Source organism: Myxine glutinosa, chromosome 14, assembly GCF_964187855.1.
Source record: "Myxine glutinosa chromosome 14, kmMyxGlut1.1, whole genome shotgun sequence".
Lineage (NCBI taxonomy): Eukaryota > Metazoa > Chordata > Myxini > Myxiniformes > Myxinidae > Myxine > Myxine glutinosa.
In genome coordinates this window covers 25,819,399-25,842,903 of record NC_136274.1, presented here as the reverse complement: position 1 = coordinate 25,842,903, position 23,505 = coordinate 25,819,399, and the positions used below count along the sequence as shown (strand labels likewise).

General features: G+C 46.7%; 1 protein-coding gene across 8 annotated transcripts in view; it reads left to right on the top strand.

Moving 5' to 3' along the window:
- The window catches only part of DYRK1A (dual specificity tyrosine phosphorylation regulated kinase 1A), an 87,016-nt gene that overhangs the window by 43,148 nt on the left and 20,363 nt on the right, over positions 1–23,505 (top strand). For 3 of the 8 annotated variants that reach the window (XM_078768518.1, XM_078768520.1, XM_078768517.1), the window contains one exon: positions 11,793–11,896. In XM_078768518.1, coding sequence (XP_078624644.1) covers positions 11,793–11,896 — 104 coding nt within the window. Of the gene's footprint in view, positions 125–11,239; positions 11,325–11,792; positions 11,897–23,505 lie in introns of all 8 variants that reach the window. The other 5 variants (XM_078768523.1, XM_078768525.1, XM_078768521.1 and 2 more) reach the window with 3 other exon arrangements.

Here is a 23,505-nt window from a genome sequence, read left to right as displayed (position 1 = left end):
GAGCAACTCAATCCCCCAACCATGGGCCAAAGGGTTGTCGACCGTGATCTGAATACCATCGAGACCACGTGACCAGGAAGACTGGGGATTGAACCCTTCGTGATCCCACACCTAGTTCAATCAGGTGCGCCAAGCGAATCGTGCGGTGTGGGTCGCGTTTTTACACTACGTTATATACGGACCTAATCGAGCAGCCGAATTTGGTTCGAACGATGCCGGGTCAATGGGGAAAAAGACGCACATGAGCAGGTCGAGAGGAAATAAAATGTACACGTCTTTATTCACAAAAAGCACAGGAAAAGGATGAGAATCAGACTCATCATAAATCCTAACCTAACTATTCCCAACACAGGTGCCTGGCACACTCGCACACAGGGGATAAATCACACCGGTTAGACTCATACCGGGAGGACATGTGGACACTGATTCGGGTGAGGGCAGTTCCCTGCGCGTAGCGTATGGGTCGATGTGGTAGACAGCATGAAGGAAGATCAGCACAAAGAACGACCAGCATGGAGGAAGATCAGCACGAAGGACGACCAGCTCGAAGAACGATAAATAGCTTGTCGTTGTAATGGCGTTTCCGTGGGAGCAACGGTTTCTACAGAAGAACCACCTTTAGAGGCTATTTTTCCCCCACAGAGCAGGGGTTGGCCTTTTTCGGGCACCTTGGTCCCCTTTTTGAAGCAATGTTTTGGTACTGGTACTCAATTCGCTGAAGCAAACTGGTACTCAATTTGCCGACCTCGGAAGGATGACAGGCTGAGTCAACCCCCCTGGCGTTAATTCAGCGATCGACCGGGATTCCAACCCAGGATCCTCGGATCCCAAGCCGGCACCCTAACTGCTAAGCCAACACCTGGTTTACAGGAAGTAAAAATATTATAAACCACAAACACATATGCTTAGCTTTTTAAACACTCACTCATGCTCTTTATAACACTAAATGAAAAAATTTGGAGGAATCCCGACATCCGTGAATTAAGGTTTACTTGAGTGAAGATCTACTGTACTCTATATAACCCACAAATGGGTTAATAACATGACTCTTTGCCGCTACGTGGCATTTTTCGTAGCGAACTTTTGAAAGTCGCTCCTGCTGTTTGATACGAAACTGAAAGGGAGAAGCTCGGGTTGTGCTCCTTTACCAAGCAGCGAGCTAGCGCTTGCCAGGCTAGCCGTTCCTTAACGGTTTTGAATGGAGTGCTTGCTCGAATGCTTAAACCACTTGGCGATCTCTCCACAAGAAACTTGCTAAATGAACACATACCCAATGTTCTTGAGATCTGACCATAGATCAACTGTATGTAATCTACATACTCCAAAGAGGAATGACTCTTTTTTCCACTCCCATCGTGAGTGGGTGTACTTGTAGAAGAAGAATATCATTTGATTTTGAGGTTGTGTCAATGAGCACCTTTTATTGTCGCTTGTGATCCGTTTGCACATGCTGGCCGTTCGCTTGTTTTCTCTAATTTCCTCTTTGAAGGACCTGCTCGGCTTCGTAAAGCAGACTGCAGTAAATATCATTTGACTCTTTCCACATGATTGACCAAGCAAGCTCATACCATTTGCTCCTGATTTCCTGACTTGCTTTCTGCCAGCTTATGCCTCTCAATTGGTCATGGAAACAATATGATTGGCCGCTCGCACGGTAACTTGAAAATCCAATGCACCATTTTGGTTCCACCACTTCAAGTACCTGTGAGGAAATAGAAGCGACATTGGTTTGATGAGAGCAGCAGAAGAATGCCGTGACGTCGGTTTGGAGATTGCCCAGTATGACGGTTGCGTGGCGGACGGTGTCGCTTCGTATGTACATGGCCCGCATTCATTGCTGTCATTGTGGTTTTTTTTGGCAAAATGACGCAGCCACCCTTCTGGGAGTGGCTGCTTCCACAGAGTTGGTTCTTTGTGACACTTTTGATTTTCAGTTCATGATTTTATTTCCCACATCTAACGTACCCCCCACCACAATGATCCACCGGTTTTGTTTGGCAGTAGCATGTCCCTGTTTATTTTAGGATGTTCCTGTTGGCAGTGATGTGCAAAACCATTGGCACAGCAGTAATAATAGCGGAATCAAAGTTTATGATTTTTTAAAGAGTATGAATACTGAACTCGAATTTCAATTCCAGTGTAAAATTGGATGTTGGAGCAATTTATAAATTTTATACTATATTGTAGGAATGCAAAGCGAAGTGTCTTCACTCTGAGGTGAACAGCTTTGCTTGTTGAACAAGTTCTAGTTAATGAATCCAAAAAGGTAAATACATTTCTGTCATATGGATACCAACACACCTCTTATTCAAAGTTCATGAACAAAGCTAATAGAGATTGTGCTCGGAAACGCAAAACGTCGTTGAAAGACCCTTCCTGTGTCCTTTTTCTCAAGACTGCATGGGGTGAGGTGTTCTATGTAATGAACTCTCTAGTTATAGAATTGAAAACGGCTGGGCCAATCTCCACCAAATTTTGCATATGTGCTTGGGGTGCCCAAGGTTATGTCATGGGCACAAAATATCCCCCCCCCCCCCCCCCTATTCCCCACCCGCATGAGGGTTGGAGAGACCATTTACAATTTTTCCCTGTCCAGTGACACAGTACAAGTGGTTTACTGACCCCTGTTGGAGAAAGGGAGAATTACAATCTACAGCACAAAATATATTTCTCCGACCACCTTCACTATCCCCCCGTCCCCTTGTGGGTGTTTCTGGCTACATGAAAATAAAGCAATTTTCTGTACATGTGTACGCCTGAACATTATAGAATCAAAGACTGCTGATCCTATCTGGGAAGACAACTCGCAATGTTCACCTGTACATTTGGAATTCACATAGGTTTAACCACTGATCCCCCTGCCTAAGTAAGGGAGGGGGTATTGACACCATGTTGACTCCCGAAGGAGTGGGTATTGCTCGTGTACAGTAATACCCCGGTTTGCGCGAAGGTTTGGTTCCTGAGGGATTCGCACAATAGCAATTTCACGCAGAACGGTGCTTGTAAAGCATTGGGTTAATAAGGATACGTGGACCGGACGCGCTATTTCCAGGGTAGACGCGCGACCTCCGGGGACATAAGAATGATGTATATTAACTGTAATAACCTGAAATCATTTATGAACATTATTCAATGAATAAATATTCGGAATTAGTAATAAAAAATGTACCTTTTGTACATTTACCAGTGAGGTTTATTGAAGCTAACGTTTTGCCCACCCACTGCCTTCACTTCGCTATAAACTCAACACGTTATCCATCACCTTCCTGCTCTTTCACTTCATCAAATAAACTCAGCGCATCATCCCTCATATTCCTGCTCTTCTACTTCATTATATAAACTCAGCGCATCATCCCTCATATTCCTGCTCTTCCACTTCATTATATAAACTCAGCGCATCATCCCTCATAATCCTGCTCTTCCACTTCATTATATAAACTCAGCGCATCATCCCTCATATTCCTGCTCTTCTACTTCATTATATAAACTCAGCGCATCATCCCTCATATTCCTGCTCTTTCACTTCATTATATAAACTCAGCGCATCATCCCTCATATTTCTGCTCTTCTACTTCATTATATAAACTCAGCGCATCATCCCTCATATTCCTGCTCTTTCACTTCATCAAATAAACTCAGCGCATCATCCCTCATATTCCTGCTCTTCTACTTCATTATATAAACTCAGCGCATCATCCCTCATATTCCTGCTCTTTCACTTCATCAAATAAACTCAGCGCATCATCCCTCATATTCCTGCTCTTCTACTTCATTATATAAACTCAGCGCATCATCCCTCATATTCCTGCTCTTCCACTTCATTATATAAACTCAGCGCATCATCCCTCATAATCCTGCTCTTCCACTTCATTATATAAACTCAGCGCATCATCCCTCATAATCCTGCTCTTCCACTTCATTATATAAACTCAGCGCATCATCCCTCATATTCCTGCTCTTCTACTTCATTATATAAACTCAGCGCATCATCCCTCATATTCCTGCTCCTCTACTTCATTATATAAACTCAGCGCATCATCCCTCATAATCCTGCTCTTCCACTTCATTATATAAACTCAGCGCATCATCCCTCATATTCCTGCTCTTTCACTTCATCAAATAAACTCAGCGCATCATCCCTCATATTCCTGCTCTTCTACTTCATTATATAAACTCAGCGCATCATCCCTCATATTCCTGCTCTTCCACTTCATCTATCTATAATTCCAGTAATCTCTGTGTGTATGTGTGTGTGTCTGTGTGTGTGTGTGTGTGTGTGTGTGTGTGTGTGTGTGTGTGTGTGTGTGTGTGTTTGTCTGTGACCGCTGTTTCTCGACAACCACGGGTCCGATATACTTGAAACTTGCCAGGTATATTGCTGGGGACCCGAGGATGTGCCTTTTCAAGGTTTGAAATTAATCGGACAAGTGGTTCCCAAGGTATGGTCACCGTACTCGCAAGCCGTTCGCTTTGGCTTTGCGAATGGACCAAACCATTTCATGTAAATAGAGGGGGGGGGGGGGTTCTACCGTACTCGCAAGCCGTTCGCTTTGGCTTTGCGAATGGACCAAACCATTTCATGTAAATAGAGGGGGGGGGGTTCTGTGGTCGTTACTGCCACGTGGTTTCAAAGTTTTTTGTTGTTGTTGTTGTTTGCACGCATGTTTTTTTGCACCCACGTACGGGCACGCCCTAGTTATATAAACTCAGCACCTTAGTTCCAAATCACTGCCTGGCGTAAAGGCATAGATAGCGTGCTGATTCATATTCTCATTCCAGGAGGACAAAAGTCTCTCCATCTTCTCCATTAAACTGCTGTGTGATCTCATTAATTCAAATTTCTCAACTATGGGAGTCGTGAATTGACTAGCGCTGGATGTTTTAGCCATGATCTTTCTTGGGCAAACCACGTTTCAAAGTTGGCCTCCAAAGTCAGTCGCTGAATGGACATCCTCCATTGTACAAGGTCCTTACTTGGCACACCTGAACTCCTATCCACCTACAAAGCCTTCCTCCGCAGCTTGATGGAGTACTGCTCTCCCCTCTGGGCGGGCTCCCCTGCCTCACATCTTGCTCAGCTTGACCCCGTGGAAACCAAAGCCTTTTAAGATCATTGGAATCTCCCCGCTGAAGCTTGGGCCATGTGTCTATCACTTCTCCATTACAGACTGGTCGGTGATCTCTGACTTGTACTGCCTCCTTTCTGGTCTTGTACTCTCTGCCCTTTCATTGCTTTGTCTCTCCTCCTCCTGACCCTCCCCTCCCCCTCTCAAGTTTCTATGGGTCTCACATGGTTCATCAACCCCCTTCTGGTGAAACTACCTCAATCCAGGACCACTGCTCACCTCTGCTGATTTGTTCCTCTTTTTTTCCTCCTTGTGGAATCAACTCCCACATCCTGTTCAATCTCATTCTTCCCTCAAGGTCTTCCAAGATACTGTTCACCATCATCTCAGATTGTCCCCAATCCAAAACCATGATCTTTTCTACCCTCGTTGACCCCTCCTTCAATTTTCCAGCTTTTTCTCCCTGGAGTTTTTCTGTATCCATCTTGTCCACCCCATACATGCATGTTTTGCAGCCTGTTTTTGGCTGTTACCTCCTGATCCGTTCACTGTACTAGGTCTTCCACGAGCCTTGGCTATGTATACAAAATAATAATAATAATAATAAAACATTCTTGGCATCAACACCCGACTCCATCCGCTTTAATACTTCAATTTTAGCTTCAGACTGATGCTTTTTCTTGGCACTTTTGGCACATCAAGACTTTTGATACAATTACCAATATGGCGGTGCACAGAGCATAAAGACCAACGAGCATGCTGATTGGTTGAGAGGAGATGGGCTTTGATTGGCTGCCAGCAATGTGTCAACACTAGCTGTTGTGTTTTCATTCGAGGCGGTGCATTTAAACTCGGAGCTTTTGACCCGCTTGATGGATTAAAACAAAAAAAAACTTTTTTGTTGGTGATTAGAACTGAATACAGTATTTAGTTCGTTCTAAAGGAAACCCATGCATAGCCAGGTGCAGGGTGTTTTTTTTTTGTTTTTTTTTTTGTATGCTGAATCGAGGCTCGTGAAAGAGCTAACATTTATTTCACAAACAAATCAACCAGACAAACAAAATATATAAAAAGAGGGAGCGGAAGACAAGATGGGGAGAGAAGGGGAAGCACACAAACACAACATTTGAGAGCAGGGAGAAGTGTGGGAGGGAGAGGGCTTGGGGGGGGGGGAGGTGTGGGAAGGGGGGGGGGGGGGAAGAGGTATAAAACACAAGGACACCAAGGACACCAAGGACTTCCAGGACAGAAGTTGGTATTTCAAAAAAGTGTAGGATTTGGGGTGAAATTAGCGGGGGTAGAAAAGATCAAGGTTTTGGATGGGGGAAGATAAGAGATGGTGGTGAACAGCTGTTTTAAAGACCTGGAGGGTGGAGTGGGATTGAAGAGAGTGAGGGAGTTTGTTCCAGAGGCGGGAGAAAAGAGGAATGAAGGAGTGAAGGTGAGCAGAAAGTCTTGATTTTGGCAGTTTAACCATAAGAGGGTTGCAGGCAGATCTTGTGCGACCTGTAGGAATATTTGGGGGACAGAGCCCAGAGAGAGCTGGGGGGGGGGGGGGGGGCAAGGCCGGAGAGGAGTCGGTAGATGAAGGAAAGACCACCAACCTGGCTGCGGTGAGTGAGTGAAAGGCCCTTGGAGTTAGCTTCATCGCGGGAGACTCCAATGATTCTGAACGTTTTGGTTTCAACCGCATGAAGACGAGCTAGGTGTGAGGCAGGAGCATCAGCCCAGAGGGGAGAGCAGTATTCCATTGAGCTGCGGATGAAAGCCTTGTATGTGTTGAGGAGCTCAGGTGTGCCAAGGAAGGACTTCGCACGACGGAGGATGCCCAGTCGGTGACTGGCTTTGGAGGCCAGATTTGAAGTATCACTGTATATAAATTTCTGTTCAAGTGTGAGGTAAAGTATGTTACCATGGTTTTATAGTTGAAAGCAGAATTGGTTGGAGGAACACGTTCGATGAATACACCGGGAAATTTGCTGTATGTCGTGTTTACACCAATTTCTTTGAGAATTGTTGGTTTTATTGGGGCGTTGAAGGTATTTTCCTGGTATTTTAGGTCAGGACCTCTTGGTAAACGGTGTTTCAGGTATGTGGACGTTGAATATCTCAGTGCCCTTTGCAAAGAGTAGAAATATCACCGGTACCCTGAACAAAATATTAATTCTTGCCCAATTAATTCTTGCTTACACTAGTTTAATGTCAGGCCTGGCTGCCGGCTCGTGGAAAAAAAAATACGTGAAAATATATATTTTTTAAAGCCCTGGGGCCAAAATATTCCCCAACCGACCCCACAAGGGGGGAATATTTGGGACCGTTATATCTAGAGCAGTAAAAAAACAGCCTGCTGTTCCCGGTTCCGTTTGTGCACATAAACCACCGGCGACTGGATTTTATGAAGAATACTAATGAACACATTGAACTCATTGATATCCTGCACATAAAGACATTCCAGGAGTTTTATCCCGAGGAGGACGTTCACTTAAGGCCAAACACTATTTTTAAATTGGGAAAGTAAACGTTTAGTTCAATGTGTTCATTAGTTAAAAAAAAAGAAAAAGGAATGTCTATTTATGTGCAGGATATCACAAAATTGTGGAAGGATTCGGATGAAATTTGGTGGACAGCTTTTGTGTGTGACAAGGACAAATTGATTAAATTTTGGTGAAGATCTGGATCCGGATACAATAATTTTTTTTATGCCTCCACTGACGAAATCAACAGAGGCATTATGTGTTTGGGTTGTCCATGCATCTGTAATAGGTCTTCGTTACCACGATAACTTGAGAATGGCTGAAGGGATCCAAGTCAAACTTGGTACAGGTATGGAAATTGATGTAAAGAAGAACTGATTCGATTTTGGAGTCACAAGGTCAAATACCAGAGGGCATGTTAGGTAAAAATCCTGTTACCCTGATAACTTGTGAACCGGTAATGGGATTTTGACCAAAGTTGGTACAAGTATGTATTATGATGCAAAGATGAACTCATTTGATTTTGGGGTCAAGAGGTCAGAGGTCATGTCAGGTAAAAGTGTGATACCTGAGAGCAGCTGAAGGGTTTTAAATTAAACTTGGTGCAACTATGTATAATGATGTCATAATGTGGACGGGAGCATATTGGTCGACGTCGTGATGTCAAAGAGTGCCTTTCTAGTAAGGCGATTCTTCACCATTGAGCGGTAGGGCTAAAACCAATATTTAGCACGATATGTCAAAAAGTTGTGGATGAGTTGGTTGGGTTTCAAGAACAAGCTGATTAGATTTAGGTTCAGGTCCGAATCCAGATCCGGCCTATCAGTGGGATGCAAAATGTAACCTGTTCAGCCTGATGGAGGTATGCGCTCTACAGAGTGCCCTTTTAGTTGTTTGTTTTGTTTTGCCTTTACAAAACATTTCCCTACAATATGAAAAATGTCATTTGACAAAGTGCTTGGGCGAAGGAAGACCTTTTGACCCAGCCACCTTCTATATTGCTAATTTTTTTGGGACGAGACAAGGTGACTCCTTTGGAAACACCAAAGAGTTGGCAGGTGTATTAAGCAGGTGCATTCAGAATAATGAGCATGAGGAACTGCTGCCAGTTCAAGGAATTCTGTTTTTGATCCCTTGGGATAAGAGCAGGTGCATGATGTAATGTTACATTCCTCTGTAATGAATGGAGTGGGCTGGAAGAAATTGCCCTATATTGATACGATACCTGTAACTAAGGCTGGCCCAGTCTCTAGAGGTATGCACATTCACCTCTAAGCTGTACAGCCTGGGTTTGAATCCTGACCCAGCGATAAACTGCCCTAAAGGTGTTTCACAGTGAGGGCGATTCATCATTGTTTGTGCCTTTTCTCTGATGGAAGTTCAACTGGTAGTTCCGTCAGCCAGCATTAGTAGTTTGTGGACGTTAAAGATCCCGCAGGGTCTTTCCTGAAGAGGAAGCGAGTTATTGCCAGCATCCTGAGCAAATTACAAATTCCTGCTCGAACCTACAGACGGCACTAGCTGCATCAGTGGCACAGCTGTGCCCCTAACCAATGATGCTACTCCGTCTTGCGCTGCATACAAAAGAAGAGGATACCCATTAGTTTGTTTTTAAATGGGCAGTTTCGATGTCTGCATCGTCAAACAAAAGTTTTTTTTTTGTTGTTTTTTTGTTTACCATTATTTTTATACGTGGAAACATAAACCTAGTCTCAACCTGGCAATCAATCATTGGCATGTTCCTTTATTTTTTTTGACCTTATTGTGAAATTTTAAAACGTTATTTGCACATTTTAGAATACAACATGCATTTTAAGGCCATTTTCCCTGCTAGAGTGGGGGTTAGCCTTGCGGTCCCCATGACAATCTTCTCCATTTTGCCCTATTTTCTGCATCTCTCCTTGTTAACCCCCTTGCCCGCATTTCTTCTTCCACCATCTTTAGCCAAGTCTTTCTCGGTCTTTCTCGGTCTTCCCCGTCCTCTACTTCATTCTACATTAATTTCCATCACTCTTCTCAACCAGTCACTTTCATCCTTCCTCAACACATGACCAAACCATTTCAACCTGTTCCTCTTCACAGCATCCATCACAGGCTCTATTCCCATTATCTTTCGCAATTCATCATTTGTCTTCCTCTCTCTCAACGATACTCCGCACATCCACCGAACCATTCGCATTTCCACCCTTTCCAGCCTTCGTTGCTGCTCTACGTTCATTACCCATGTCTCGCTCCCATAAATCATAACACTTCTCACACATGCAGCATACACCTTTCCCTTCAGCTTCAACGATACTCCCCTCCTCATCAGCACGCCACTCAGTTCCCGAAACTTCTTCCATGCACATCTCACTACAGCAACCGTTGCCGAGTCTGATCCACCTTCTCCATTCATCATGTCTCCGAGGTAGCAAAATGTTTTCACACCTTCCAGCTTCACGCCGTCTCCAAGATCCAACTCAACATTTCCTCCATCTGCAGCTCCCTCTGTGCACACCTTACACTTGAATGTAGCTGCCACACTTGTTAATGACCCTCTCAGACCACGACATTTTTGATGAACCCACTCAGCGCACATTGTACATTGAATGGAGTTCACTCCGACACCCTTCCTGCACACACACAGCACAGGGCCACTTCCCAGTTCTTTCCACCTCACCACATGCTTTACTACTTGCCATCACCTTCGTCTTTCCGATATTCACCTTCAGACCTTTTGTCTCCATACATTCCTTCCACTTGTTCATCTTTTCCTTCAGTCCATCCATACTTTCTGCAATCAACACCAGATCATCTACATACAACAACTCCCACGGTAAACCCTCCTTTACGTTATGAGCCAGCACCTCCATCACAGCTACAAATAGTAGTAGACTTAATACCGACCCCTGATGCACTCCCACCTTCACCTCAAACTCACCACTGTTCCCGTCCTTCGTCCTTACAGCTGTGCGCGCTCTTTTGTATATAGCCATCACTACTCTGATCAGCCATTCCTCCACTCCTAACTTCCTCAATGCCCATGTCACTACTCGCGTGGAACGCTATCGAATGCTTTCTCCAGATCAACAAACCCAAAAAACAACCTCTTCCTCTTCTCCATGTACTTCTCCTGCAACTGCCTCACAATAAAGAGCACGTCTGTCGTTCCTCTTCCTGCACATCTTGGAATAAATTAGATTATATCACAATTCATAATAATATCACAATTATAATATCACAATTAGATCACAATTGCCGAAGGAAGACTTTGCACAGACTTCAAATGATTCCACTCTGCTTATTTGGAATTTTTGGTGGCAAACACCATGTTGCAGGAAATATCGAGTTCGACCTGAATTCTGGACAGGTGCAACGATGGATGGGATCAACGGCATGTTGATCGGAATCTCCTAACCGCCGTGGAAAGCGAGGATAAGCTGATGTTTCAGGCATTCACCCTTCATCAGAGCTGTCTTTTGTTCTGGCGAAAATGTTTGCGAGCGAATCGGCGCAATTCAGATTTTTGGAGCATTTGTCCTGTCTTGTTTCTTGCTATGCCTCGTACATAAAGTCCGTCTTGCTTCTCATTCCTCATTGGCTTATGCGAGTGTATGTATGTACTTTGTAGTCGAAGAAGGTTGTTTGTGTTTGACATGCGAATACCCGGGTTCATGAATTTGTTTGTAGTTTAGAAGGTTCTTCCTGCACGGAATGCAGTAAAACCTGGTGTCAAGGAATATCCAAGAAGTCCAGACCACTTGCTATCCAGCCTGGCAGAACTATTACCCCAAAAAACATTTGGGTAAGGAAACCTGCTTACAGTTTCAACCGCCATGGATTCGAACCTCTGCCCTCTCGATCCACTTGATAGTTGTTTATTTATTTATTTAACTTGGAACGGTAATGTTTACTGTATGGTAATGAAAAGCCATGACCATTCTCTTATGACAACTTTTCTGTATATTGGGTTCCTCTCTGAGCTTCTGAGACATCTCGATGAAAACAATTTCTTTTTCATAAAATGGGGGAATTTTTTTTGTTTGTTTTTTCTACCCGCTCAGAAAAGATTGTGGATAATTGGCGAGAGTGACCTACATTGTCCCCAATTCAAATTGTAGAATTTGTCCCAGTAAATTGTCCCAGTAAATACGTTCTCCAGCAAAAATGATCAGTTTGGGTTGTTTGAACCAGCTGATTTTACTGTATGTTCTGTTTGATTATGTCTCTTCGATATTGGCTGTGTAAAGTGTTGTGCACTATTTGTGTGCAGGTGTGCGGCTGACAGCATGCCCGGGTGTTCCCCCCATCCCCTCCGACTCTCCTGCTGATCCTGGCATGTCCTCGCCCGACCCCCAGCTCATGGCGCAACCCCAGGTAATTGACGTCGGTCTTTTGTTAAATTCTAAAATTCATCACGACAGTACTGTTAAACATCGGCGTTCTGTGTAAACTTTACTGTAACAGCAGAGGTAGGGTTGGAAGGGAGGGGAAAGCAGGAAAGTGTTGTGTTTTGTTTAATTTGCCAAATCTATTGAGCCAACAAGGCTCCCATTGATTGATGTGATTACGTCCTTGCTCTTCTTGTATTATATCTGTTGAAGCTTCTCTTTCATCTTCAGTCACTGAAGGAAGAATGAGAAGGAAAAAATATTGCTCACAAGGCAAGTAGCTTTTGTGACTAAAGATTCTGAGCGAATGAGAATGACCGGCTGAATGTCGAACGTATTAAGAGCAGATCTATTACATTTCCAAAACCGTGCTATCATGAAAGCCAGGAGGGTAGGCAATTTTCAGCTGTCTTGTCTGGGTTTGATTCCCTACCCGACTCTAAAAGATTTTGTTGCCACGTTGGTTCACAGGTAGGCTGCCGAATTGTTGATCGTGCGTCGGCATGGTAACGCTTGTGCTGGCATTTCCTTGTGGACGTTAAAGATCCCGTGGTGTATTTGGCTTGAGTAGCCTATTGTGTGCCAGTAACGCGGCGAAGTTCTAAATTGTTGCATCGTCTCGCCTGTGACTGGAGGTATCACGTGAGTCTCGTGCAGGCATTACCACCCGGGCCTTCATTCCCTGGGCAGCGCAATGACGTGCGTGTGGTGATGGGACACGGGGACCTAGTTGGAACCTTGGACTAATAAGGATATGAGCCAATGCTAATGCAACGACGAAAACTTCACCTTATCTGCAGCTATATTTACCTTCTTTCAGTTATAATAAGCTCCTTTCCTTTATTTATGCACCGTAGTTAAAGTTAATGCACACACAAGTTAATGCAAACATGCAATATTTTTGAGAATGAAAACTTGAATAAAAATGCATTGGCCTCATTCCAGTTTGCCTGTTTGGGGCTTTATAAGTTTACAAACAATGAAACTTTTCATTTCGTTTACCGAATTCAAGGAAAGGCCTGACAACATATGTTGGGGGTTTATTTGTTGATGAAAGAGACTTTTTTTTCAAATATACGTATTTCAAAGTAGGTGTCAAGGCTCATGGAAAAGCAAACCAACGGTGTGAAAAGTTAACAGACCAAGAAGGGTGAATGGGGAACAGTTGGAAAATAACGCAAGGATGTACCACAGCACATGGGGAGAGGACGGACAGGTGAACGGAGGCTTGGGTCTCAGTGAGTGTGGTGAAGCTAAGAGGAGAAGTGGGAGAGACCTTGATGTGGCGGTGGGCGGCAGACTTGAACGCCTGCAGTAAAGAGCATTACTCTTCCCTGTAGGCCTTCACGTCGGCTGAAGAGGGCATTTGGGGTGGAGGAGAGGGAGGGGTTTAATGAATGGAAATGAGCATTAAGCCTCCACTTTAGGAGGGTAATTGAATCGAAGGCCTCTGGAAGAACATATGTGATCTGGAAGTGCAAGGGTTAGGCAGAAGGATGAGAGGGCAGGAGGAGTAGGAGCAGAAGTGAGACGATGAAAGGCTGCAATCCCACCAACCTCTCTGCAATGAGTGTAAACCATATCCAGAGACTCAGCTTCCTGTTGCAAGATGCAAACATGAATAAAAACCGGCAGGCATACAAGTAAAGAAGGACTGTGTTATAACAGAAATGAGTTGCATGCACATTGTTGTGGAAAACCAATCAGGTCCACACAACTTTAGTCCAACTTGTGGTTTAATTCCATTTAGATCATGACATCATCCTGTAATGCAGGAAATGCAATAAGTATACGATGTGGCATCACATGGGACCATTCATAACATTCAATGCAAGCAAGCTGAATATTCTATGCTGGCGTACCGTTAGCGAGTCTACCAGATGTAACGTGTCACAGGAGAAGTCTCGGAGCACCGTCCGCAGCAGCGGGTCTTATAGTCACGCCCCTAGCGGTGTCAACGAGCAGCGAGCATCACCCCGGGTTCAGTACGAATACGATTTCACTACATTCTCCCCCCCCCGTCAGAATTATACGGCGGTGCGGCTAGAGGCGAGCGAGCGTCAGCACGAACAGGGTGCGGAACATCAGTCGACCCAACCGTATCGGGCCGGGCGGCGAATTTCTCTGCCAGCACGCGTCCGAAATTCCCCGGGTACGGCATCACGTATCCCTGTGTCCCCGGCGTCGGAGGTGCCATCAGGGTCGGGTGACGAAGGGGGTAACTCCAAGTCGTCGGGCCCAGGTAGACCCGGCGAGGGGAGAGTCGGTAGACTTTCGGCGATGGGAGCGTCGGGAGAGGCCATAGTCTCATAGATGGGTTCGGTCGGTCCGTCCGATTCCCTACTCAGGTCGGCGACCCCGCAAGGGGCAAGGTGACGGACGGAGACAGTAGTCTCACGGCCATCAGCCGTCATCACACGAGCATGCTCAGGATTAGCCTGGAGAATCTGCACTTTGTCCACTAGGGGGTCGTACTTGCTCGCGCGAACCGCCCGTTTAAGGTAGGCCGGCCCGGGCCCAGCGAGCCAACTGGGCAAAGACCGTATACACCCCGTGCTCCTGGGGTGGTGGAAAAGTCGCACGTGGGGAGTTTGGTTGGTTGCCGTACACAGGAGAGCCCTGATCGAGTTCAACGCCGCAGGTAGCGACCAAGCCCATTTATCGAGGCCCCGGCCGAGGGTCCGGAGGTTGAGCATGACGGCCCTCCAGATAATCCCGTTGAAGCGTTCGATCTGCCCATTAGCCTGGGGTCTGTACGGCGTGGTGTAACTAGAAGCAATGTTATTTTGGAGCAGATAGCCGCGCACCTCCTGAGACAAGAAGACCGCACCCCGGTCGGTATGGACATAGGCCGGGTACCCGAACATTGAGAACAAGTTCTGTAAGCATCGCATCACCGTGGCAGCAGTCATGTCCGCGCACGTATAAGCAAAGGGGAATCGCGAGTACTCATCGACGATAGTGAGCAGATAGCGAGAGCCGCTCGACACCGGCAATGGGCCCTTGAAATCCATCGCCAAGCGTTCCCACGGTTGCGTAGCCTTAACCAGAGTCCCCATGGGAGGGTTATAGAAACGCGGTTTGATTTCCGCGCAGATAGCGCAGTCGCGACAGATACGGCGGATATCGTCAATCGAGTATGGGAGATTGCCACGCCGCACAAAATGAGCGAAATGCGTTACGCCGGGATGGCCCGCAGTGGCATGCAGCACACGTAGGCCCTCCAAAGAGGTGATACCCGCACATGTAGCCGGTCGTGATAAGGCATCGGCGGCCCGGTTATCCTTCCCCGGGCGATATTTGATGGTGTAACAGAAGTCGGCGAGTTCGATACGCCAGCGAGTGATTTTCTCATTCTTAATGCGCTGGGCGTGTAAGGTGTCGTACATGAACGCAACGCTTTGCTGGTCCGTGATGATTTGGAAGCACCACCCGAGTAAGGACGGGCGCCATCACCGAATAGACTCGACGATCGCATACGCTTCCTTTTCGACGGACGAGTGTCTCCGCTCAGCGGTGGTAAGAGTCCGTGAAAAGAAAGCCACGGGACGCCCCCCTTGGGAGAGGGTCGCCGCGATGGCCTGATCCGAGGCGTCACTTTCGAGGACGAAAGAACCGCTCTCGTCGATTGTCGCCACGGCGGCTCGGGCGATGTCGGCCTTAAGGCCTTCAAAGGCCGCCAATGCGGCCGGACTCAGTGGGAAGGTGTCGCAGGCCACGAGGGGGCGAAGTTTCGCGGAGAAATTTTGCACCCATTTGGAGTAATGGGCGAATAGCCCGAGGGCGCGCTTCAGGGACGCCCGATCACAGGGAGGAGCCATGTCGAGCAAAGGTCGCAGACGCTCCTTATCCGGAGCGACAGAGCCATGGGTCACGGTGTACCCCAGAAGATCTATCGTGCATAGGGAGTATTGGCACTTATCCTCGTTCATAGTTAAGTGATACCTCTGCGCGACCTCAAGGAAGCGCTTCAGATTAGCATCATGGTGCCCTTGGTCATATCCACAAACCGTAAGATTATCGAGGTAGACGAAAACATCGGTTAAGTGCTCCCGCGCAATGAGGTCATCCATGGCCCTCTGGAAACAAGCGACCCCGTTCGTTACCCCAAAAGGCAATCGCGTAAATTGGTACAACCGCTGCCCCGACTCAAAAGCGGTATAGATATGATCCGCCCTAGAGATAGGGATCTGGTGGTACGCACTACGGAGATCGAGAGTGCTATAGACCGAATACTGGGACACCTGTTGCACCAGCGCGTCCATCCCCGGAAGGGGGTAGGCATCCAGCTGTGTAAAGCGGTTAATCGTTTGGGAATAGTCGATTACCATGCGTCTGCGGTGGGCCTCGCTGCGCACCACCAAGACCTGGGCGCGCCACGGCGACCTGCTAGGTTCTATGATGCCGTCTTTCAAGAGCTGAGCCGTTTCGTCCGCAATGAATTGCATGTCTGCGCGAGAGTAGCGCCGTGATTTCACCGCGACAGGGGTACAGTCGGAGGTTAGATTGGGGAACAGCGAAAGCGGCTGGATGTCCATTTTCGCTAGGGCGCACACCGCAAGCGCGTCGTCCGCCCCCACAACAAGCGTGTCAGGCCCACCAAACTCCATTACCAGACGTCCATGCAGTTTAAGAAAATCGTGTCCTAACAGAATATCAGCACATAAAGCGGGTAAAACCATAAGGTGTACATCAGGAAAAACCCGTCCCTTTAGCACGAGTTTCAATCGGCATTCCCCCTTCGTGCTGAGTCGAAGCCCCTGGGAAGCCATGAAGATCCGTCTCGTAGACCTCCAGATCCGCCATCCATGCCTGAGCACAAGTCGCTGGTCGATAAAACTATCCGTAGACCCTGTATCCACCAAGGCCCGAACACAATGGCCTTCGACCATGAGGGGAATAAGGGCTTGAGCCAGGCCAGACGAGGCTGCTGGGAGTGGGACTGAACCCCCCAAATGGGTCGGACAAGCCTCGCGGGTGGATCCTATGCCAGCAGCAGTTTTGCGGTCGTGGCCGGAGTATGCGTTGTCCATGGGGAATCCATTAATGCCATCAGAGGGCTTTCCCAAGCATTCCGGTGTTTCGCGATTCAAAATCTGACAATTCTGACGGGAAAAGGCCTCCGTAGTATTTGAAAACGCCTTTTGACACTTTTGGCAGGAAAAGGCCTCCGTAGTATTCGAAATCGCCTTTTCCGGGGTGAGGGCCACCGTTAGCTCGTGGACGACACGAGGAGAATGTTCCGCTGGGGCTTGGCGAGGCTTCAAAGCCCCTTGTGTGGCCCGGAGTTTGGTCAAGGACACGTACTTCGTGCCCGATTGAGGATGAGACTGTGGTGGCTGTCCGGTGACGCCCGCCAAGGACGTCTGAGCGCCCAGGGGCCCGCAGAGAGGGGCCCTCCCCTTCGAAGACGGGTAAGGCGCCGGGTTTCGGGCTCGGCTCGCAGGCTCCGCAATGAGCCCATTCAAGGTCGCCGCGACCGCGACCGCGACCGCGCGATTCAATGAGCCGCGAGCCGCGTGCCGTTTTCCTGCACACTTTCGCTTAATGTCCCTTTTGCAAGCACAAATGGCATATAGCGTCTCGTGCCGGACACACGGGCCGGGCATGACGTGGCCCCCCACAGAAAAAGCATGCGGCCCCGCATAAGGCCTTGGGTCTGGCCGTAGCGGCAGCCGTCAGGACTGGGTCTTCCTCCGGAGCATCCCGGAGTTCCGCGAGCAGGTCCGCGTCCTCGGCGGTAGCACTCTCCGGCCGGGCGTGTAGTGTAGTGCCCGCCAAGAGGCGCGTGCGATCATAGGTGTTCGATTGCATCCGCGCTTCGGTGTATACTTTCCCTTGCTCGAGTGCCGTAGCGAAGGTCAGGTCGGTCTTCTCTAGGAGCTTGAGCCTTAGTTCCTGGGAGGAGACCCCTGCAATAAAGGCATCTAAAAGAAGATCATCCTGAGACTGCGCGGGAGTCCGTGGCTCCTTGATGCTGTCCAGCAAGAGCTGCCGGAGCTCCTGGGCGTAGTGGTCCATCGCCTCGTTGGGTTGCTGACGTCGCGTTAGCAGCAAATATCGTGCATACACCGGGCTTTTTTCCTTTATGTACAGCCGTTTGAGCTCCGCGATCGAGAGGTCATACGTCGTGAATTGAGCGATGGAATTGTACACCTTGTAGTCGATTTTTGAATGAAGCGTTGCTAGCTTCGCGGCAGCCGTCGGCGCGGTCTCAGGCTCCTCGAAATGATTCTCCAATGTTCTGAGCCAGTGCTTCAGTTGCAAGCCACCATCCGGGGCTTGCGGGTCGGCGCAGAATACGGCAACCGCCAGCGTCTTGTTGCCAGCCATGTCAGTAGATATAAATGGAATTAAGGGGGCACTATACACACAGGCAGCAGCAGAAAAAAAAGACAAAAAAAGTTTGTACGATGCTGCTAGGAAAGCTTCCGTTCAGGAAACAAAGATACGGGAAAATATTTCAAAGGCAAAAAGAAAAAAGGAGGAAAGCTTTATTGAAGAAGAAGGCCAAACATATGGTAGTGGGGAGTTTGGAGAGGCGTTTGTCCATCAACATACAAGTACAAGGGTGAAAAGAATGAAAAAACTTGCAAAGTGAACTCCAGATTCATGAAATAATGGAAAAACATTGTACGCAATTGTAATTTCAATGTATAGGAAACGGAATCCTGATGTCAATGGCCACTTACAGCAAATGTGTGTTTACATAATATTCGTTTACATTTTCCCCTATAACTTTGGAATTCTTAAGTCTTTTCACTTCAAATTTGGCACAGATATTGATAATGACCCAACAAAGATATTAATAGAGTTTTATTGTATTATGACCTTGGGTTTTTAATTTAAAGGATGTCAATTCTCATTGGACGATTAATGGTTGCCATGGCAACACGAAATGCCAATTATACAAATGCATCAATTAAAATGTTTGTTTCCTAGTATTGTATATATGTACCAAGTTTGAACGTAAATGGACTTCTCATAGAGAAGATATAAGCTGAAAAGTGGTAATTCATCATTTGTATGCATCTGGTTACCATGGTAACCATGCATACTATAATGCTATGTAATGTATACCAATGTAATGTTGATATATCAAGCAACATGTACATATATAGTTTTGCATATTTTCAATCAAGACATTTTATCAAAAAGTGCATTACTGTGATTCAGTGTTGTTTTTACTGTGTTCAGTGTAGTGCTCCCTTAAGTGTTGTGGAAAACCAATCAGGTCCACACAACTTTAGTCCAACTTGTGGTTTAATTCCATTTAGATCATGACATCATCCTGTAATGCAGGAAATGCAATAAGTATACGATGTGGCATCACATCGGACCATTCATAACATTCAATGCAAGCAAGCTGAATATTCTATGCTGGCGTACCGTTAGCGAGTCTACCAGATGTAACGTGTCACAGGAGAAGTCTCGGAGCACCGTCCGCAGCAGCGGGTCTTATAGTCACGCCCCTAGCGGTGTCAACGAGCAGCGAGCATCACCCCGGGTTCAGTACGAATACGATTTCACTACACACATCATGAGCCTTCTTGTGCCATTGATGATACTAGGGCATGCCCGTACTATATATATATCTAAAATTATATCCCCCCCCTCTATTTACATGAAATGGTTTGGTCCAAAGCGAACGGCTTGCGAGTACGGTGACAATCCCCCCCCTCTATTTACATGAAATGGTTTGGTCCAAAGCGAACGGCTTGCGAGTACGGTGACAATCCCCCCCCTCTATTTACATGAAATGGTTTGGTCCAAAGCGAACGGCTTGCGAGTACGGTGACAATCCCCCCCCTCTATTTACATGAAATGGTTTGGTCCAAAGCGAACGGCTTGCGGAGTTTGGTAAAGAAATCGCCATAGCTCGGTAACTACTTGTCCGATTAATATGAAACCTTGAAAAGGCACATCCTCAGGTCCCCAGCAATATACCTGGCAAGTTTCAAGTATATCGGACCCGTGGTTGTCGAGAAACAGCGGTCACAGACAAACATACAAACATACAAACATACAAACATACACACAGAGATTACTGGAATTATAGATAGATGAATAACTAAAGGTGAAATCATAAAGCAGGCAATCACCATAATGGAAAGAAAACAAAGAAAAGAAACAGGACATAAAGAAGAAGAAAGGCATCTGCAGAGGTATCAAATGGTACAGTGGCATAGATAGTTCCAACTCTATAGAAATGGATTCTCCCAAGAAGATTGGAGATGCTATACTTGGAAGGACACCAGAAAGCGAACACTTAAGAAAACTCAAGTTCATACAACCCTTTATCCCAAGCAGCCTTGAGGAAAAGGACATGGGCAGGGTTACCCCCTTACCACCCCCCTTTTAAAATCAAGACGTTGACCTTCTGGTAGCCTGTTTGCCAGCCCCAAAAAGATTGAAATCTCATGTATGATAAAGAACAACAACCAGGAAGCATGGATACTTTACCACGTGTATCTCCTCTGTGCTCAGAAGTTGCATTGCGGGGTGCCGCTATTTTGTCTGAATATTGATGTTCCTCTGCCCTCGGAGTATGAGTGGCAAATTTGATTGGTCGAGACGGCGTGCACTTTTGCCAGAGTACAGTATTGCTGAACTGAAAGTTTTTGAAAGTGCAAACATGCCAAGTGTTCAAAATATCGTTCTATAGCATTCAAAGTATATAAGTCAATTGAAATGAAGTAGTTCCACAATCATAGACTGACAGGTAGATGAAGACAGTGTGCACGAATTGCTTTCCCCTGATTTGTGCTATACGCTCTTGGGGTAAAAATAAAACAACCGAGGAAAGAGCGACGCACTTTTAACCGGTTCTTGAAAAGTACTGGCAGGAGATTGAGTTGAGTTTATAATGAGATATCTCTGGTGTCGCTTTCACATTTAGTACATCTGGTCACACAATCGACCAAAATGTCTACATTTGAAAAGTAGTCTCCGATGTTTTCCATTTGGTGGTCCTGAACAACCACCACTTGAGTTATGCGGTTGTAACAGTGGTAACTGAACTGTGATCCCATAAATAATGTTCCATACACCAATGATCTATTGGTCATTCAGACAGCACAGGGCACCGTGCACGACAACGGGCTTTCTCTATGCATGACGACCTGGAAGTTGATGCGTCCCAAGTGACTGAATCGGGTTAATTTTACGTGTGCTCTGTCATCCTTGCATATTTCATCTGATAGATTGGAAAGGAGTAGTGACCCACTTCCCACTTCTCCCTTCGTTGGAAAGAAACCCACTTCTCCCTTCGTTGACCTCCACACCCCTTCTGACCTCACTGACTACTACAACCACACTCTCTCCTCCTGCCTTGACCAGCTTGCGCCTATGAAAACCAAAACAGTTTCTTTCACCCATTCTGCTCCCTGGTTTACCCCTGAACTCCACCTGATGAAAACTCGTGCTCGCCAACTTGAAAGACTCCGCAATAAAACAGGTCTCACAATTCACTCCCAAGCCTACAAGGACCACCTACAGCACTACAAAGATGCCCTCTCCCGTGCCCGCTCCGCCTACTACTCTCAAATTATCCACTCTGGCTCCGGAAACCCAAAAGCACTCTTCTCTACAATAAACAAACTCCTCAGCCCCCTGAACACCACCACCCAGTCATTCACAGTAGACAACTGCATCTCCTTCCTTTCATTCTTCCAATGCAAAATTGACAACATCTACAACAGCTTAACCACCACCGCACCCGCTCCCCCTCAAACCACCTGCCCCCCCCTTATCCTGGCAACCCCTGTCTCAATTCTCCCCAGTCTCCCCTACTGACCTCTCTGAACTCCTCATAGGAATGAAAACTGCCACCTGCACTCTTGACCCCATCCCCTCCAGCTTTGTCAAGACCTCCCTTCCTGCTCTCTCTCCACTTATCACTGCAACAATAAACTCCTCCCTGTCTACAGGCATCGTCCCACCATCCCTCAAAATTGCTGCTGTTACTCCCATTCTGAAAAAAACCTGGACTCAACCCTGACACCCTAAATAACTTCAGACCCATCTCCAACCTACCCTTTCTGTCAAAAGTTTTGGAACGCGCTGTAGCCACTCAACTCAAACATCACCTCTCTGCCAATAACCTGTATGAAACATTCCAATCCGGATTCCGCTCCAACCACAGTACTGAAACTGCTCTCCTCAAAATCACCAACGACCTTCTCCTCTCCTCTGACGCTGGCAACCTCAACATTCTCATCCTCCTCGACCTCAGCGCCGCCTTTGACACCATCAATCACACCATCCTCCTCACCCGACTTGAAACCACCTTTAACATTACCGGCAATGCCCTCTCTTGGATCAAATCATACTTCTCTGACAGACGCCAGTTCATCTCCATCAATAACTGCAAATCCCCCACTGCTCCCCTCCCCCAAGGTGTCCCCCAAGGTTCAGTTCTCGGCCCCTCCTCTTCATACTGTACCTGTCCCCCCTTGGTCACTTAATCCACCATCATGGTCTCCAATTCCACTGCTTCGCCGATGACATCCAGCTTTTCATCTCCACCAAGTCCATCTCCACCGCCACCCACTCTATCCTGACAAACTGCATCACTGAAATAAAATCCTGGCTTCAAATCAACTTCCTCAAACTTAACTATGATAAATCTATATTTATATAAAACACTGTGTGTGTGTGTGTGTGTGTGTGTGTGTGTGTGTGTGTGTGTGTGTGTGTGTGTGTGTGTGTGTGTGTGTGTGTGTGTGTGTGTGTGTGTGTGTGTGTGTGTGTGTGTGTGAGAGTGAGTGTGTGTGTGTGTGTGTGTGTGTGAGAGTGAGTGATGCTACGTTACGTTACCGATAGACTCCTAAACGGAGAGGCTTACGTGCTTGATATTTGACATAGACATGGCCATTGAGCATGGGACGAACATGGCCGAACTCAAAATATTTGACGATCCATATTTTTTATTCATATTTACCTCAGCGCATTTCAGCGAAGTACCCGCTAATCTCAGCCGGTTCCAGAGCAGCTCGCTGATTCGCTCAGAGCGATCACGTGATGTCCATTCCCGCCGCTCAGAGCGATCACGTGATGTTACATCACGTCACTTCACCTTTTATGCGATCGTGTTTTGTATCGATTTTGTGCGATATGAATTAGACGTCTTTGAAACAGCTGTGAAACGTCTTTCCACAACCCTTCCGTAACCGATTGGTTACGTTTTCTTCACTTCACCTTTTATGCGATCGTGTTTTGTATCGATTTTGTGCGATATGAATTAAAGACGTCTTTGAAACAGCTGTGAAACGTCTTTCCACAACCCTTCCGTAACCGGTTGGTTACGTCTTCTTCACTTCACCTTTTATGCGATCGTGTTTTGTATCGATTTTGTGCGATATGAATGAAAGACGTCTTTGAAACAGCTGTGAAACGTCTTTCCACAACCCTTCCGTAACCGATTGGAGCAGTTTCTTGCCCCACAAAACGAGATCCGCGAAGCGAGTTCGTCGAGTCGTGCTGACCAAGATGGCGACACGGCGGCTTCACTTTTCACGGAGTATGAGCGTTCTATATATTTTCAATTCAGTGCGCCCGTGATTTGTGGCATAGACATGACCATTGGGCCTTCAC